A 20,136-nucleotide genomic window follows, 5' to 3' on the forward strand; every position below is an offset into this window, starting at 1 on the left:
AGGTAAAATATAATAGTACTAAAAAATATAAAATAAATTCATAAAATCATATTACTTTATAAAAATTAATTTTAAAAATTATATTTGATAAATTATGTAATTTTGAAGCACAATCTAACATATTAGAATTAGAATCATTTCACGATAAAAATGAAATGGTAATAAAAACTTATTTTTCGAAAAATAAATATATTCATTTGTTAACATGTTTGATTTTCATGTTTTAAAATTTATTTTTCTTTAAACATATTTTTAATTATATATTTATGGAATTTACACTTTTGCTCTTGAATTAGTGTGGAAAAATAGAGAGACATGACTGTAACTTGTAAAAATGGAGAAAGAGTAAATAGGGCTCTATGATATAATCCTCCATGCCGCGTAAATTGAGGAAAAGCAACAAAGTCGCTGTATCAAACACGTAAGATAAAAGACGTCGTTGCTTTCTTTCAATAAAAAAAAGAAAAGAAAAAGCTACAACGAGACAAAATGGAAGAATCTATTGTTCTTTCTACAATAGTGAAATATTGCCTTTTTTATATAGTAGTGACAACTGAAAGCACTGTGAAGTAAGCATAGATATTATATTATATTATCAAATTTGACCAAAAAAAGGCAATAATTTTTCTTCAATTACAAAGTAGATTGTTAATAAAAAAGAAATAAATAAATACCCTTTTCTTCTTTCTTCTTCTTGTCACCTTTTGTCTTGCCACGACCATTCTTGGGTGCCATTTGTAGCTTCGAGCTCGACTAGTTAAGCTGAATGTTGAAATAATTCTCAAGTGTAATTACGCCATATCCATAAAATTATTAAATCATTTGGACAAACAAAACAAATATTGTCACGTGATATTCAATCACGAGTCAATAAATTGTGTTTTTTTTTAAATCTAAAAATTATTTCATCGAGCTATTGTCGGAATTTTGGCAAGCACTAGAAATTTGAATAATATCGGAAGTAGAATAAATGAACATGAGAATTGGCGGATAACACGGCACAAGTTTCTGACAATTGAGAGGTGAGGAATATAAAGATAGAGAAGAGGTTTCTTAATGCAGCATTAAATATCCAAGAAAGAAAGCAACTAGCAGCACAAGGTAACAAAAAAGGTTGTACCTTGAGTAGATACTGGTTGTACGTTTTAGGAGAATTTAAGGTTTTAAAGTGAAATCAGGTGCACCATTGAAGAAGATGAATTTAGGCTCTCAATTCAACTTGCGCTTGTGTGTGTGTGTGTGTGTGTGTGTAGAGAGAGAGAGAGAGAGAGAGAGAGAGAGAGAGAGAGAGAGAGAGAGAGAGAGAGAGAGAGAGAGTGAGTGAGTAAATGTTAGTGTGTGATAAGGAAGGAAGGGTGGAGATTTAACGACAGCCATAAATTATGGCATTTTGTGCAACTACTGTCTTACAAGAATTATAGATTAATTCTAATAATGTATTTATTTATCTAAATTTATGTATGTGTATTTTTTTTACATATTGTAAATATAAAAATATCTAATGAATATCGGTGTACTTGTGTTTAAATATTAGTGCTATGTCATATCAATTTATTGATGAACAAATTTGAGTGGATGTCAACGTTTAAATTAAATTTGTCATGCATTTATGAATTGATATGTAACGTCACCAACATTTACTTATGACTCCAAATATCTTAACCATGAGTATATCTGAAATAGGATTGTTGTACTTTACCCAAAGTTATAGCTCATGGGAATAATCCGATTAACCAAAATTAAGCTCGAAATTCAACTCAATCCCATCGAATCCACTTATTTTAAGCATGTTTTTGCATGGTTGTTTGCTTATATCAGTTAGTACCAAAACTGGATGTATGATGTTCAAATTGATGTTGGAGCATTCTCGTGGAGCGAGTCGATGATATATAAGGGTGCTTAAAATAAAGGTAGGTACAATGGGGCTTGAAGTAGATTTTAGAATTTGTGAATGATATAAAATGGATTATGTTAGTGCCATGAGCTATAGCTTTTTGGAGAAGAATTTTGCTGCTCAAAAAAAGGCCTGTGACAAGGCTGAGGTGTCCAGCACACACCTCAACCCTATCACAGGCCCCCATTTATGTAGCATCTTCCTTTGGAGAAAGTGGCGTCAATGTCCTACATCAATTGGTATAAGAGCTAGAGGTACTCCATGCTGAATAATTTCTGTTGTGTATTCGATGGACTAAGGGTTTGGATGGATTCAAAGCTTAATTAGATAATATAAAATGGATTGTATTGGTGAGATGAGCTATACTTTTTAGGCAAATTGGTTATGCTAACAACACTTTACATCATTATTCGCTATGTTTGGCTCATGTTTATTAATAATTAATAAACATTCAAGCTATTTTTTTTTTTGTATCCACACATTTTAAAGAATTTACAAATATTATGTGAGTTTCGCAACTTGCATAATTAGCTACTGAATAATGATATTCGACACCATTGATGTTAAGTGTCAATCTATATAATAACTGCATGACATTAAATTATGTTTTCATTAAATGAAATGTCACGTGATTCATTCAATTGAACATATCAAGTGTTACCACCAAAATTAGTGCTATAACACTGTGATGTTAGATAGCATTATTCTTACCCAATATATAAGACCACTTATGTTGCAAAATCCTCATTATTACCTTCCAAAAATCAATAAATTTCATTTGCAGCTGTCCACATGCATTCTCACCAAAACTTTGCTCATTCGTTAGAAATTAAAACTTAAAACCACCACTCTAAATAATGAAAATGACGGTTCTTTTTTCTTTGAGAAAATTTCATAAACAAGAGTATAAGTATAGTTCATTTTAATAATGAGAAAACAAGTTTGAAATTTCACAAATAAGATTTTCATCCTTAAATACACACACACACACACATTTATTTATTTGAAAAAAAAAAAAACATCATCCCACAAAATCAGCGTGGCTTACCAAAAACAGTCGAACTCTCCATAAATTACAATTCATCCCTCCAGATGACAGTAAAAAACACAGAGATCTAAAATTAGCTACATATTGTCGTCGGAGCTCTCCCACCTAACGGTAATCACACAGTCACGATCACATTTTGCATTCATGCAATCGCATTACGATTGGTAGTAATTGCAGTCCGATGAGCAATTGCTGATACGTTACTTCAAAGCGAATTCAAAACAATCATGTGTGGAATTATGATTAATTAAATCTAATTTGTCGTTTCTTCCTACTTGTTAAGAGTCGATCGATCAAATTACGGTTGTATGCAAATAAGGATCACGTCATAATCGAGGAACATAACTTGCCTATCTGGGAATTGTGTTCGTGAACAGGACTCAGTGATCTTCGTAACGTTATTGTGACCGTTGTACATAACCTGTGACTGTAGAATTAGTGAATGTGACATTATGTAGTCATGGCACATGGGTGTTTGTGTGCGAAATGTAGAAAACCTGGCTGTGAATTTTATTGTGAACAGTGTCGTGTGATGTAACCATTACCTAAGAACTTTGAACATGTAATTGAAATCTGTGACTTGGACAACTTTAACATACAAGTGTTGCATTACACCTGTGAAAAATGTTTGCCACCTATGCTGTGACTATTTACCATAGTGTGACTATTTTTCAATTGAATCTATGAAACGTTATGTTAATGGTGTTGCTTGAATCCAATCATATGTGATCCACACTTTGTTAGTGTGAATAAATTCCTCATGTTTTGTGATTTAGTACGACCATGTGATCTGCATGTAATCAATATGTGACTATGATATACGAGCTTTGACATGTGTTCGTTGTGACTGTAATTGGAATTGTGATTGATTATGTTTTGGTTCATTTTGCAGAAAATGGGGTTCATTTACGTTTGTTTGTTGAATGGCTCACAAATGTCGTTAGTGTTGATTGATAGCAATTGCAATTACATAAAGCTTGTTGATACAGCTATGGTAGAATTTAGTTTGGACCCTACAAAAGTGGCTATGACGATGAACTATATCTTGAATGGTGATCTATCTCCGATAACAATCAAGAGTGACAATAATGTGTTGTCATACATGATTTCGAAAGATATGGATCGTAACCCTTCCAAATATCCAATACACATTGAGCAACTAGCTAAAACTAGCCTATTGCGGTATCAGTTGTTGTACTATCTAATGAACATGGTTTTTCATTAACAGATATGTCATCAAATATATGTGGAGTAATAGTGGAGCCGTCAAGTGACAGGTTTAAACATGAGGTCACAATTGTGATAGTCGCAGATACTAGTGAATTAGAAGAAGGAAGAGTTTTTTTGTAACAAGGAGATTATAAAATTGAGCTTGTCGTTTTATGCAATCTAACATTTATTTGAATATGTGGTCGATCGGTCAGATAAGAAAGACTATCTCGTCAAATGTTCACGTGAGAGTGTAGTTGAATATTCAGAGCACAAAGTTAGCCAAAACAGATATGTAAATCAGACATATTGGAAAAGGCCATACGTGTGCTGCGAATATCGTACTTAGTAATTATAGACAAGTAACAAAGACAGTTGTGTCGACCTGCATTAAATACAAGCACATATCGTCACGCACTATATACAGGCCAAATGATATATACAACGACATGCTGTATACATATGAATTATCGTTGAACTTCGTCAAGGCTTGGGGACCTCGAGAGGGAATTTTGAAAGTGCTAAGAGGTGATCCAACTGATTCATTCAATAAGATACCGGGATTCTTTTCCATGCTACATCGAACAAATCTTGGAACGATTACAAGCTTGGAAATTGATGGTCACATTAGGTTTAAATATTGTTTCATGGCACTAACTGCATCTATACGGGAATGAAAACATTATATGCCAATTGTTGTGGTTGATGGAACATATCTAAATGGATACAATGGTGGAACCTTATTCACGGCATATACTCAAGATGCTTGCTTTTGGAATTGAGGATAACGAGAATGACAATTCTTGGTCATGACTTTTTGGACAGTTGATGAAAGCCTATGGAGATAGAAAAAGTTTGTGCTTTGTATCGGATCGTCATAACTAGATATGACAATTAGGCTCGTCGGTTAGGAAAAAGCTCGAGTTGAACCCCATTTTAGGGTGTCGGGTAAAGCTCGAGCCGGCTCGTGTGGCTTGAGTTTACAAGCCTATATTTAAAAAAAATATATATAAAAGAAATGCTTTCAAAGCAGCAACACGCTGCCTAAAATAGGCAACACGTTGCTACTGCTGCCATGTTTATAATAAAACAAAGAAAAAAAACACACCAAAATCGGCTCGGCCCGGCCCGAAAAGGCCCAAGTCGAAAGCTCAGGTTGAGCCTAATTTTTTTGGTCGAGCTTTTACTCGACCCTCGCTTGGGCCCAAAAAAGCTCGATCATTTTACTCGAGATGAGCTCAAGCCTCCAATTTCGACTCGCAAGCTGGCTCGTTGACATCCCTAGTCATAACAGCATCAAAAAGGCAATTGAAAACATGTATTCAGGAACTTATCACGGGATATGTTCGTACTATCTCCTACAAAATCTGAAATCATGTTACGAAAGATCAGGTCAAAATATAACACAAGCATTAAATGTAACTGTTCGTGCTTACACATTGTCGGAATACGAATATAACATGCAACAACTTGACTCAATTAATGGGAAGATAATGGGTTACTTGGTAATGTACTACAGATTATCGACAATCTATATTCATTTAAATACATTTATTCACTATATGATATATGTCTTCATGTTTTTGTTTGTAGGACGATGTTGGACCTGAGAGATGGTCACGTTTTCACATACCTTCGAATCGATATTCCATTATGACATCGAACATCGTGAAGTCAGTTAATGAGGTCATAAAGTCTACCAAGACCTACCTATTTTAGCTTTGTTGGAGTTATTGCGACAAATTATACAGTCTTGGTTCTGCAGACATAGGGAGAACGCGCAAGGCACTTTTATGACCTTGTCAAGCAAGTATGAGAAGCAGATTAGGGAAATGAGTACTGATATGATAAACTTGAGGGTAAAGTGAAATGCTATGACCTTATCTGTAATCTATGACTTTTGACATCTTATTTGTGACCTAAACTGTAGTCTAATAATTCTGGATTTTCCCATCTTAAATATGTTGTGACAAATTTCAAGATCTGTGACCTGTATTGTGGTACCTGTTCAATATTTGTGCAATGTAATATATGCATGTGTTATAGCACTTTCATTTGTATCCTGAAATTTGTTTACATGACTTATTTTGTATATAACTTGCATCAGTAATTGCAGGTTTCTCTCGTTAATCAGGCAATGTTCTTAATTAGCGATGAAAGTTCATCTTTTATTGTTCATATAGAAAATCGGACATGCAAATATAGAATGCTTCAAGTTGATCAACTGCCTTGTCCACAGGCTTTGACTATGTTTGCAAGTATGAAGATGGATCCATATGAATACTGTTCTTACTACTACACAAGTGAAGTATAAAGAAATACATACCAAGAATTACATACTAGAAATAAATACAGAAGTTGAAATGTAAGATGCTCAGTATGATATACAGTAAACAGAATATGATTTGTGACATATATGTGTATCTGTGACAGACCGAATAGGATCTGTGACTTGATGAAATTAATTTGTGACCTATTTAATATGATGTGCGACATATAAAGATGTGCAAGTACTGATTCACTTACATATGGATTGGAGAAGAAATCAGGCCCCTCGAGCTTAGTACCGATGGGTGACCATCAGCCATCCAATTCCTTATTCGGGGATACACTTTTGATAACTTTCTACCTATGTGTCCATCGAGACGGGAATTGTCTCGTAAATCCAAACTTGAAATGTTACCAGCAAGCCTATGAGTATATAATGGGTTGTTCTCTTACTCAACCCTCCCTCAATGAACATACTAGCCTGTCGAATAGCGACTTACCCCACGGGAACAAATTCATCGTATTAAAATCTTCAACTACTATGAATAAGAAGTGATCCACAACCTTCTTGGAATCTCTCAAGTATAGATACGACGTTAAGAAATACAATGCACTTAGCATAGAAACATCATCATTCGAAATGTCAGTCGCACCAAGAAATGCTTCCTTGATGTCTTCACAAGTCACATTTTTCGACGTCGGGAAATATGCATTTTTCAAACATGAAGGTGTCTTTTCCATCCTACTTACCTTGGTGTCGCCAACACATCTCAACCCAATCACTAAACAAAACTCCGAAATCTAGAACCTTATAAATATTCCGACTATGTTAAACCATATCTCACTCTCATTAGGTTGTTGCCCTTACCTCAACAAAAATTTGTGTATTAGCTGGGATTGGACAAAGATTTCCTCACATTCTAGGAAGTGGGAAAAACATGTATTTTGCAGTATTTGATGTTGGGCTTCATTTAGATTGTTTTTGAAATTTGTCAACACACTCTTCATGGGGGTAATTGTAATTTTACCCAAGGGGGTAATTGTAATTTTAACCAAACACCATCTTTTCTCCGGTATATTATATCTCCAAGCCTACAAATTGGTCGTAGAAAATGCAATAGTTGATCAAAGATGTGATTACATGTAAAAACAATAGCAACGTATAGGTCACAACTCCTCTCCTACAGATAAGAACTCAACAACAAACTTATGAAACGACACAATCATATACATAAATCACAACCGAACAACTAAATTTCAAAACAACGGTAAAAACCCTTTCCAGATTCCAGCATTTCGATTACATTTACACACTTCAAATTCTATGCAATATATCACAAATTCAAAATACTCCATCCAGACACGTTACTCATCCATTAAAATGTTTAGAGGTATACTCGAAATAAGTGAAAAATTGAAAGACTAAAAACACACTTTCTTCATGGGCGGAGTTGTGACCAGTCGTGTGGATTTGTGTTCTTTATAAGAGGTATCTTTTTTCACTTCATCACCATTCCGTTTACCTCGTGTTTGAATCATGGCTTCCAAGATTTTCCAATCGCTTACCACTCCTTGAACGAGTCATTCATTGAATTTTTTGTAGTATGCGGTTCGACGTGGAGTACGAGATGTTGTTCGAACTGTATTTACTGAAAGTATTTCGATCATGGACAACAGCCATCACGACTTCATCGAGAAACGGACAGCGGTGAATGGCAGGTAAGGGCTTGAAGATTCGACGGTGATAGTCGTAAAATATGAAAAGGTGAATGGACGTGGGAGAGTTTATGGAAAAGAATGTGGATGGAGGTTTTCCAAAATATACAGTTTCCAAATTTTAAAACACGTGAAATAAGGAACCAGTTATTAGACGATTATCAAATAATTAATATAAAAAAAATTTGATTTTTGAAATATCAAACTTCTAATCTAATTTAGGAATTTAGAATAATTAAAGTATGGTTGTGTGTAATTTTTTCATTTTTTTTTTTTAGGGAAGTGTATTCAATTGAGACTTTTAATGATTTTTTGAAATTTAAAAAATTTAGACATATTAAATATAGGCTTTTCGACACTATTTAAAAGTATTGGTGTATTCAATTGAGACTTTTATAGATTTTTAATTAGTTTCTAAAAGTTATGATGTATTATATTAAAACTTTTTAAAAGTCTCTATAAATCTCGAAATATTCAATTTTTAATAACTTCTAGAGGTTTTTATAAAAGTCTCTATACTACTAACTTTTAAGCAAAAAATACTCGTATAAAATTTCAAAATTTGTCTCTCATTAATCACAAGATTTTGGGAGATTTGCCAAAAAAAAAAAAAAAGGAAAAAAAAAAAATTGTATTTTTTAGAGATTTGCCAAAAAAAAAAAGGTAAATAAATAATATGTATTTTTTAAATATTTTTCTTGCATTTTTCTTCTACGAACATTAGAGTTATGATTAAAAATTTTTTTTATTGATTATATTTGTTTTTATTTCTCTCTCTCTCTCATATTATTTATCTCTATTTTCTATAAAAAAATTAAATTGAATTTTTATTATTATTTTTTTCTTTTTTCTTTTTTTTGAAAAATATATATTTTTTATTAAAATATGAAATTTTATACGTCAAATTTATGATTAAATTTAAAAATAGTGATTTTTTATTTAATTTTAAAGGTATATTATATTAATAATAATATTAAATATTTTTATCTTATATGTATGTACAATTTTGATTATTATTTATTTAATTAAGGTCTTAAATTCTTATTTTTTTAAAAAAAAATAACTTTTTTATTATATGAGAGGGGAAGGGAAAATTTGGAACCATTATCTCGTGTGTAAGAAATTCACATTATTACACCATCACTTGAAAAAAGTTCATCGCAATTTTTAAAAGTTCCAATTAAATACACCACCCTTAATGAAAAAATGTCAAACACATGATAAAATACGGATGTATTAGCAAACAAATATTGTTTTAATCGACCGTGAATTCATGATGAAAGAAATTGCGTTTAACATTATTACGTCTTAAAAGAAAACTAAAATCTCAATTAAAAAAATTGAATTTTGTTTTCAACGATGCCTAACTTTGGAAACATACGGAATCTAAATCTGAATATAAATCGACTATTGTGGAAGTCAACAAGTAAATTTTAATTCCTATTAAGAGACGTGAAGAAACAAACAAATGGGGGTGCAAAATGACTTTTGTACATAATTGATCGTGACAGTTCTTTTTTTATTTAATTTTATTCAATTTAGAGAATTTAAACTATTTAATTATAAAGTTAATTGACGATGAACCTTTAAAAAATAGACATTATTTAGTTCAATTAAGCCTAATTACAACCGGTTTACATTATATATTATCTTAAAATGAAAATGCTATCACATTTCCATGATAGAGATTTGAGTTAGTGGTCCATTAAGAACTTGGAGAATATTTGACTAAGCCACAAAAAGTTAATTTTAACTACTTAAAAGAATTAGAGTTTTTCTTAATTTTAAATTAAAAGAAAAGTTATTTCTAAAAAGTAGCCATTACTTTAATGTCAAAATAAATAATTTATTTATCAAGGGGTTGTTTGGGCCCCTTTTATTTTCAAAAAATGCATTTTGTAATAGTATTACGATGGAGAATGTGTTGTTAAAAAATACGAAATTTTTTTGAATTTGAGTGTAATGCTATTTTATTGAAGAACGTGTGGTTGAAATTAGGTCAAACCACTGTTCAAGAATACATTTTGATGGATCTCAAACAAGGGCTAAATTTTTAGCTTTCATCAATTAAAAAAATGGTCGAAAGAAAAAAAATCTCTATTTGAGAGGGTTTTTTTCCTATACCTATGAATTCCATTGGATCCAAAAATTCTTTCAAAATTGATTATTTATCCATCTGTTAGAGGTGTTCAAAAAATATCCGATGATCGATTAAATAATTCTACGAATGAATAGATAGTATCGACTTGAAAAATGGAAAGATTTGTACAAATGATACGCCTTACTAGTAAGTCTACACAAAGTAAACTCTTTGTTCTATTTTAGCCGAAAATGGAATTTTGTAAACATTATTAATGTCCACCACATATTTTTTTCAGCACTATTTATATTTTAAAATTTGTTACTTTTCAAAATTTGACTTAAGTTTTCAACATATTATAATCTCTAAGCACGATGTAGATATCAATCCCACCTAACTTCATTATACAGGACCCAAAAAAATAATAATAATAAAAAAAATAAAAATCACAATTTTTTAATTATTATAATTAGCTGGAGATTTCTCTTAAGATTTTTATTCTTCTTCTTACCCTTTATTTTTTGAATAGTGTGTTTCCATTATTATCACATGTTTCATATAACAATGCAAATATATTTAATGTATTTTTAAAGTAATTACTAGATTATGATTGTATTCTGACATCCATAATCACGTGAATGGAGGAAAAAAAAAGTATGAAATACATATTTCAAGAAAACTAAGCACGAAGTACATAATTCAGGTTTTCTCACGAGTAATGAATTATTAATAAATTTAAAAAGTGTGATGTATTGTTAATAAGTATCATATTTTGCTACCGTTTAATATAGGTACTATAAACTGTTAGCTACATATATCAAATATTCTAGAGGATTAATTGTGACTAATTTACAAAAAGATATATAGTAAACTGCAATGTTTGATTTTACTTGAGGGATATTATCGAATAATTTATATAAATTTGATTGACAATACGATGAAAATAACATCATAACTCGATGGATAAAGTTAAACTGCATAAATTATGGTGAAATTGCGAGTCCTAACATGTTAACTCATCGAAGTGTATTGAGATTATAATATTAAACGCTTGCTTGTTCCTTTAGTAAAATTTAATTTTGGTTTAAATTTCACAAATCAATTACTTGAATTTTCAACTATTCAAGTAGAAGTTAGGATTAGGAGAAGTCGATTTTTCAACGATGTTTTATTCTCTATCATATAATTATTGCAATATCTATGATTAGAGCAAATAATAATACCATGAGAAAAACTTTATTGTCACATAAATATTTCTTAATTGTAGACTGTGCTTTACCATTAGTGGATGTGTAGCACATTCAGACCATGATCGACATATTTTTAATTTCTTAATTATAAAGTATGACTTTTTAGGTCAAAATAGTGATGTTTTTGCAAGTCTCAATTTGTTCGGAAAGTACAAACAAAGCTTCCCCATTTTCAACTTTGTATAATTGATTAGTTTGACTGAAATATGATAGAAATCGATCTAAAATCTGGTCAGATTCCAAAATCATTAACAGGAAATCGACATGGTGATTTTATAAGATCATTTTTTTTAAAAAAGAAAACTTTTTTATTTACTTATTTTCTTCGTTTGTCATCGATTTGCCACAATTTAACCCTTTCACTGTTACTCAATTCTTTACCTTTTTTTTTTCTCTCGAGTAAATATTCGATCAACTTTTAAAACATTGTTTTTTCCCCCTCAATGAAATATGCCAACTTTTTGTTGAATCCTAAACTTGAAAGGTTTGATCCAAACCAATGTATTTATGCTGTTAATAATGTTTGATTTAGGAATCTCATTCATATAGATGACAATTTCAATTTTCCTGGGTAACCGACAAGGATTTGAACACTAATTCAATTAAATTGGATTCTTGATCTTGGCCTTTTCTTGCTGTGAAGAACACATATTCAAAATTAGATCAAGATTACTTCAGTATAAACTTGTCCTTCTAATTTTTATTTACTTATAAGAAAAGATATATCACTCTTGGAATCTGAAAATAAGCTACTTAATTTATTTATTTTCAGATAGTTTTAGTAATTTATTTTCAATTTTCACCAACAATAAAGTTATTTATCTTAAAACCCACTAATTTAGAATAAGCTTGAAAAATTGCTTAGAGGTAAATTATAATACGTGCACAATTATTTAAACAACTTACATATAAATCAAATTCATTTTTCGTTAGTATGTATACAATTTTGATGAAACTCAAAACTTAAAATCTCTATCTTAGTACGATCTTAAATTACTTACGTATAAATTCAATTTTTTTCTATTGCGTCTTTAAGAACTTTATCTATGAATGACGTCAAAACTAGAACTCCAAATTCATAACATTACACGTTAAATCATGGGGTGTGAACTGAGGGAAAAAAAAAAAAACATTATTTTCAAAGGTACGTCTTTTTTTGACTTGGCTGACATCTCACGCGGAAGAGTTCAAGAATAGGCATATTTACATTTTTCTTTTTCTTTTTCTTTTTTAGCAATTATTATATAGTATCTAACAGCTCTAAAATCATCTATATATAATCTTTCTCCCACAAACCAACCCAAATACATATCACACTACGTAGAAAACCCATTTTCTTCATTTCAGATCTTCAAATTTTGGTTTTCTTCCAATCCCCAAAAAGGCACCTCATATTGCACTTCTTGTAATCTCTCCCAGTTGGCAGCTGCTTGGAACCGAAGAGGTATAGTTCATCTCTGATTAGCAACTAATCGCTTCTTTAATACTATTAAGTACAGTGCAGTTTTGATTATTGGTTTCACAATTTACTTCTTCCTCTGATTTCTTGATTAGCTAATTAACTAAGAATTTCGTTGAAAACAGGTTAAAGAAAGGCAGAATTAGTACATCAGATTAACTTCAGTTTTCCGGAAAAACTACATACTACTATACTTAATAACTTAACAGAAACTAAAATGTGGAGGCTGAAGATTGCAGCAGGAGGTAACGACCCCTATTTGTCTAGCACCAACGATTATGTAGGCCGACAGACATGGGAATTTGACCCTGACTATGGTACGGCTGAGGACCGAGCAGAGGTCGAAAAAGCTCGTGAAGAATTCTGGAACAATCGTTACCAAGTTAAGCCCAGCAGTGATCTCGTCTGGCGGATGCAGGTACGTACAAGACGACTATTTTGATCAATGATATTGACTCGAAATAGGCAAAAGGTCGAATATGTTTAGTTTCTGCTTGATATCTACAATGCATGATGATGTAAAGTGGATATGACTTTCTTAACAGCCCGACATCCCCAGTTCACAAATGAATTGTAAATGCGAATAGATTATTATTATTAAAACCCGTGTGCACATTGAAAATTAGTCTTCGAATGTGAATTCTACCTAACAACCTTGTCGCATCACATAACGCTCAAAGTCTTTACATTAATTAATTTTGATAATCAAATTTGCATGCAGTTTCTACGTGAAAACAATTTCAAACAGACAATACCCCAAATTAAAACCTACTAATTTAGAATAAGCTTGAAAAATTGCTTAGAGGTAAATTATAATACGTGTACAATTATTTAAACAAGTTACATATAAATCAAATTCTTTTTTCATTAGTATGTATACAATTTTGATGAAACTCAAAACTTAAAATCTCTATCTTAGTACGATCTTAAATTACTTATGTATAAATTCAATTTTTTTCTATGCGACTTTAAGAACTTTATCTATGAATGACGTCAAAACTAGAACTCCAAATTCATAACATTACACGTTAAATCATGGGGTGTGAACTGAGGGAAAAAAAAAACATTATTTTCAAAGGTACGTCTTTTTTTGACTTCGCTGACTTCTCACGCGGAAGAGTTCAAGAATAGGCATATTTACATTTTTCTTTTTCTTTTTCTTTTTTAGCAATTATTATATAGTATCTAACAGTTCTAAAATCATCTATATATAATCTTTCTCCCACAAACCAACCCAAATACATATCACACTACGTAGAAAACCCATTTTCTTCATTTCAGATCTTCAAATTTTGGTTTTCTTCCAATCCCCAAAAAGGCACCTCATATTGCACTTCTTGTAATCTCTCCCAGTTGGCAGCTGCTTGGAACCGAAGAGGTATAGTTCATCTCTGATTAGCAACTAATCGCTTCTTTAATACTATTAAGTACAGTGCAGTTTTGATTATTGGTTTCACAATTTACTTCTTCCTCTGATTTCTTGATTAGCTAATTAACTAAGAATTTCGTTGAAAACAGGTTAAAGAAAGGCAGAATTAGTACATCAGATTAACTTCAGTTTTCCGGAAAAACTACATACTACTATACTTAATAACTTAACAGAAACTAAAATGTGGAGGCTGAAGATTGCAGCAGGAGGTAACGACCCCTATTTGTCTAGCACCAACGATTATGTAGGCCGACAGACATGGGAATTTGACCCTGACTATGGTACGGCTGAGGACCGAGCAGAGGTCGAAAAAGCTCGTGAAGAATTCTGGAACAATCGTTACCAAGTTAAGCCCAGCAGTGATCTCGTCTGGCGGATGCAGGTACGTACAAGACGACTATTTTGATCAATGATATTGACTCGAAATAGGCAAAAGGTCGAATATGTTTAGTTTCTGCTTGATATCTACAATGCATGATGATGTAAAGTGGATATGACTTTCTTAACAGCCCGACATCCCCAGTTCACAAATGAATTGTAAATGCGAATAGATTATTATTAAAACCCGTGTGAACATTGAAAATTAGTCTTCGAATGTGAATTCTACCTAACAACCTTGTCGCATCACATAACGCTTAAAGTCTTTACATTAATTAATTTTGATAATCAAATTTGCATGCAGTTTCTACGTGAAAACAATTTCAAACAGACAATACCCCAAGTGACGGTAGAAGATGGAGAAGATATAACCTATGAAACTGCCTCAACCACACTGAAAAGGGCTGTCCACTTCTTTTCAGCCCTGCAAGCCAGTGATGGCCATTGGCCTGCAGAAAATGCTGGTCCATTGTTCTTTCTTCCACCTTTGGTAAGTCAATTTAGCATTATTTTGAACCATCTCGTCAAAAAGATTTAAGTTATTTCTCACGTTAAATGCTAAAGCTTTTGTCCTGGATTTAACCGAAATGCACAGGTCATGTGTCTGTACATTACTGGCCAACTTAACACTGTGTTTCCAGCTGAACACCGTAAAGAAATTCTCCGCTACATATACTGTCACCAGGTGTGATTTCTTGTGAACTCAATTACACATATCAGACACGTGCACGCTTACTCACGTCATTGACTAACGGCATTCTCATGGTACAGAACGAAGATGGTGGGTGGGGTTTACACATTGAAGGCCATAGCACAATGTTCTGCACTACTCTGAGTTACATCTGTATGCGTATACTTGGAGAGGGACCCGAAGGCGGTAAAAACAATGCATGTGCTAGAGCAAGAAAATGGATACTTGACCATGGCACTGTTACAGCAATACCTTCATGGGGAAAAACATGGCTTTCGGTATGATTAAGAATATTGTAAATTTGAATTTGATGTGTAATGATATTTTGTGGAACCTAATACATGTATTGTTTTCCAATACATTTTTAGATACTTGGCGTATTTGAGTGGTCGGGAACCAACCCGATGCCCCCTGAATTTTGGATCCTTCCATCTTTTCTCCCCATGCATCCAGGTTTGCCACGTTCTCTATTTGTTTGACTGTCTTCTGCACACCAAGACAGAGACATGCAATTAATAAAACAACTGTTTATTGTCATAACCTAAACTTTCCATGAAAATTGATCTTTTTAAACCTGATTGTTAATAAGTGAATAATTAGAACTCATGGAGCTTTTTCTTTTTCCATTCAGTCAAGAACTGTTTGTCACACAACACATGAGAGCGAATGGAAAAGTGTATTCCATGCCATACTGTTCTCAACTTGAACATTACAAACAAACAAAAAGACAAAAAAAAAAAAAGAAAAAAAAAATGACAAACAAACACGATCTCTACATGCATGCTGGATAATCTGAAAAGATTTGAGAAACAAAGTTACGAATTACAACAGAAATATTGCACGGTTTGAAACAAATTCCAAGATACAGGCTAACCTAAGAAATTTTGGATCAATGTTTATCTCGCATCAATACTTTCTACTTTAAATGCAGCAAAAATGTGGTGCTACTGTAGAATGGTGTACATGCCCATGTCATATTTATATGGCAAAAGATTTGTCGGCCCAATTACTCCTCTCATTCAACAACTGAGAGAAGAGTTGTATGATCAACCCTACGATGAAATTAATTGGAGGAAAGTTCGCCATGTCTGTGCCAAGGTAAAAAAATGCCAGAGTTGGAAGACGGTTTAATGTACAATAACTCAATTTTTTTATTCATTTGTTACTCGATGCTAAAATAACTGAAGAAAACGTGTAAATGCAGGAGGACCTCTATTATCCTCATCCACTTATACAAGATTTCATGTGGGATAGTCTCTACATACTTACAGAACCTCTTCTAACCCGTTGGCCTTTCAACAAGTTAAGAGAAAGGGCTCTTCAAACCACAATGAAGCACATCCACTATGAAGATGAAAATAGCAGATACATCACAATAGGATGTGTAGAGAAGGTGTTATGTATGCTGGCCTGTTGGGTCGAGGATCCCAACGGAGATTATTTCAAGAAGCATCTTGCGAGAATCCCTGATTATCTATGGATAGCCGAAGATGGAATGAAGATGCAAGTAAGACAATATACATTTCCTTCTACAACCAAGCATATTTTGCATTCTACTCTGCAAAAACTATGTAATTCATAGTATAGCTATCAATTTAGAATTCATTATTGACTCCAATTCCTAAACTTTCCAATGGCCATTTTAATGCAGAGTTTTGGAAGTCAAGAGTGGGATACTGGTTTTGCTATACAAGCACTGCTAGCTAGTGATCTTACTGAAGAAATAGGCCAGACTCTTGCGAAAGGGCACGACTTCGTAAAGAAGTCTCAGGTCAAAGATAACCCTTCTGGTGACTTTAAAGCCATGCACCGCCATATTTCTAAAGGCTCATGGACTTTTTCGGATCAAGATCATGGGTGGCAAGTATCAGATTGTACTGCAGAAGCATTGAAGGTATCTAATTTTGTTGAGAAAGATCATTTAAATTGGAAATGAGGTAAGAAATGAAAAAAAAAAAAAACACATTAAGATGGGTTCTTACAAACTGTTTTTCTTGTTCTTTTCTTATTATTCAGTGTTGCCTTCTCTTTTCAATGATGCCAACTGAAATTGTTGGTCCCAAGATGGAAACTGAACGACTCTGCGATGCTGTCAATATATTGCTTTCCTTACAGGTATGAATCAAGCATTATCTTCCAACCATTTATAAAGTAACTTCTTGAGTTTTCTTTAGTATATATATTGGGCATGTCAAAACGCATGTACTCTATAATTTATTTGACACTTCAATACCTAAGTAGTAGGTTCAAACTCACAATTCATGGTACAACAACGCGCTTGAACAAAATATTTTGTTCAATATATCACCATATAGACATGACCATAACATCTATTACAATTGACGGCCAACTGCATAAATGCTTGCAGAGCAAAAATGGTGGGTTAGCTGCATGGGAGCCTGCAGGAGCCTCGGAGTGGTTGGAGGTAGGTTCTTTTCCCAACATTCTTGAATTCACCACCAAAAAAAAGACTTAAATATGTACGTGTGCATATATATTGAGAATTTAAAGTTGCTGATTGTTTTTTATTCTGCCATAGATGCTCAATCCTACAGAATTTTTTGCCGACATTGTTATTGAGCACGAGTAAGATTCGTCTCATTTGTTTTTTTCCCATGTTACGGATACAATTTAGTCTCGAGTTAGACTAACATGATTTTGATGCAGGTATGTCGAGTGCACTTCGTCAGCAATACAAGCTCTAGTTTTGTTTAAGAAATTGTACCCGGAACATCGGAAGAAAGAAATAGAAAGCTCTATTGTGAAGGCTGTGAAATACCTTGAAGATGTTCAAAAGCCTGATGGATCATGGTATACTTTTCTTCCCATTTTTGACCTTTTATGTACAAACGTTGGACAATTTTTGCAAGTCTATAAAGCATGTATATAAATGTCTGCAGGTACGGAAATTGGGGCGTGTGTTTCACATATGGCACTTGGTTTGCCCTTGGAGGACTAGCAGCAGCCGGGAAGAGCTACAACAATTGTCTAGCCATTCGCAAAGCTGTCAAGTTTCTGCTAAATGCACAGAGGGATGATGGTGGATGGGGAGAAAGCTATCTTTCCTGCCCAAATAAGGTAAACCAGAAAATATAGTGACTGATCTTAGCACCACTAATAATACAGTGGCAAATATAATTTCTTGAGTTTAGAATCCGAAAAAAGATGATAGAATTACAAAAAGGGTCCCTTACAATTATGTATCATTAAACAGGAATATGTACCTCTGGAAGGAAATAGATCAAACTTGGTCCATACTGCATGGGCTATGATGGGTCTAATTCATTCTGGCCAGGTTAGCCTCTCAAGCCATATCAATCTTTTACATAATTTTCCTCTATGAAAATCTGATTATCTATTTCTTTCATTTCAATAGGGGAATAGAGATCCTACACCTCTCCATAGGGGAGCAAAGCTTTTGATCAATTCTCAGTTGGAAAATGGAGATTTTCCCCAACAGGTATACTAAGCGTCTTGTAGTCTTCCTGATCTTTTTTCATATGAAATAATAAAGCAACATCATGAAAATGACATAATAATATCCTGTAATGTGACTTTTCAAGTTTATTGCAACTTTCACATTGTCAATTCATTGGCAGGAAATCACGGGAGTTTTCATGAAGAATTGCATGTTACATTATGCAGCATACAGGAATATATACCCATTGTGGGCTCTAGCAGATTACCGAAGGCGTGTACCACTACCATCAGCAATAACCAAAAGCATCTAAAAGCTACATAATCAATCTCTTTCCAACAAATTGATGAAAGCGGTCTGTATAAGTTTTACTTGTTTGATTTTGTTACTAACATGCACGTTTATACTATTTTTAGCCTTTCATTTATCCTGTATTGTAATACGTTATACATATATCAATAAAAAAATATTTTACTTCTTTAATCTTAGCACAAATAATGTAACTAAGTTTTGCTTTTAAATTTGACACTAGTTACACAAGGGAAGTTACTAAAAATAAGTGACCTTCTGATCATATAAAAACAAGTGAGAGTAAAGATAAAGTGAAGGTGAGCCTCGAATTTTAAAATAGCATGTTGTTCAACCTTGCTTGCAAAAAATATTATCAAACTATTTTACTTTTAGACCTACACCGTATTTAGGGGTGTCAAAAAGGGGCGGTTTGGGCAGCCCAGGAGCCGTTCCGGCTCGGAGCAACCGAGTCGATGCTCGGACCGAGCCCCATTTTGAGGACACGGGCTGAGCCCGAGCTGGCCCATGAGCATTAAAAAAAAAGGTAGAATTGCTACTGCCTTTTAAGGGGGGAAAAAATAATAATAAAAATAAAAAAATAAAAAGAGCAAAGACAGCCAGAAGGGTAAAAAAAACTACTCCCCTGACTTGGCTTAGAAAAGCCCGAGCCGAAAGCTTGGATCGAGCCGAAATTTTTTGACCGAGCAAAAGCTCGGCTCGGGCTCGTAAAAAAGTTCGACCATTTTAACCAAGCTAAGCTCGAGCTGAAAGTTTTAGGATCGACTTGTCTCTTTGACATCCTTAACCGTATTCCAATTTATTTCAACACACAATTTCTACAGATTGCATAAACTTGAAACGGAGTAACACGGTAAATTGAAAACATAGTAATGTGAAATCTTCGGTTGAAAAATGTGCATACAAATGCCATTGTCAATCATAAAAGTAAAATCCTTTTCATAAAAACACTCAACAAAAGTTAATTGAACCTTCATGTAGTCAACA

General features: G+C 33.0%; 2 protein-coding genes across 3 annotated transcripts; both read left to right on the top strand.

Moving 5' to 3' along the window:
- Positions 1-5,467: 5,467 nt before the first annotated feature.
- Positions 5,468-6,465, top strand: LOC111412565. Its single transcript, XM_023043500.1, has 4 exons — positions 5,468-5,656; positions 5,745-5,824; positions 5,917-6,010; positions 6,268-6,465. The coding sequence occupies exons 1-4, from the start codon at positions 5,468-5,470 to the stop codon at positions 6,463-6,465; spliced, it is 561 nt and encodes a 186-aa protein (XP_022899268.1).
- Positions 6,466-12,770: 6,305 nt separating this feature from the next.
- LOC111411935 (beta-Amyrin Synthase 2) lies at positions 12,771-19,323 on the top strand. 2 transcript variants are annotated; one of them, XM_023042623.1, is made up of 17 exons: positions 12,771-12,909; positions 13,050-13,342; positions 15,036-15,221; positions 15,327-15,416; positions 15,503-15,700; positions 15,791-15,875; positions 16,354-16,520; positions 16,627-16,929; positions 17,074-17,316; positions 17,439-17,537; positions 17,791-17,847; positions 17,962-18,008; positions 18,090-18,233; positions 18,323-18,500; positions 18,637-18,717; positions 18,799-18,882; positions 19,022-19,323. In XM_023042623.1, the coding sequence occupies exons 2-17, from the start codon at positions 13,142-13,144 to the stop codon at positions 19,151-19,153; spliced, it is 2,295 nt and encodes a 764-aa protein (XP_022898391.1). In that variant the 5' UTR covers positions 12,771-12,909; positions 13,050-13,141; the 3' UTR covers positions 19,154-19,323. The 2 variants fall into 2 exon arrangements, with proteins under 2 accessions (XP_022898391.1, XP_022898390.1); XM_023042622.1 differs by lacking the exons at positions 12,771-12,909; positions 13,050-13,342 and adding an exon at positions 14,535-14,735 and having other exon boundaries at positions 19,022-19,153.
- Positions 19,324-20,136: the final 813 nt, after the last annotated feature.

The sequence above is a fragment of the Olea europaea genome, chromosome 16, assembly GCF_002742605.1.
Source record: "Olea europaea var. sylvestris chromosome 16, O_europaea_v1, whole genome shotgun sequence".
NCBI classification, from domain to species: Eukaryota; Viridiplantae; Streptophyta; class Magnoliopsida; order Lamiales; family Oleaceae; genus Olea; species Olea europaea.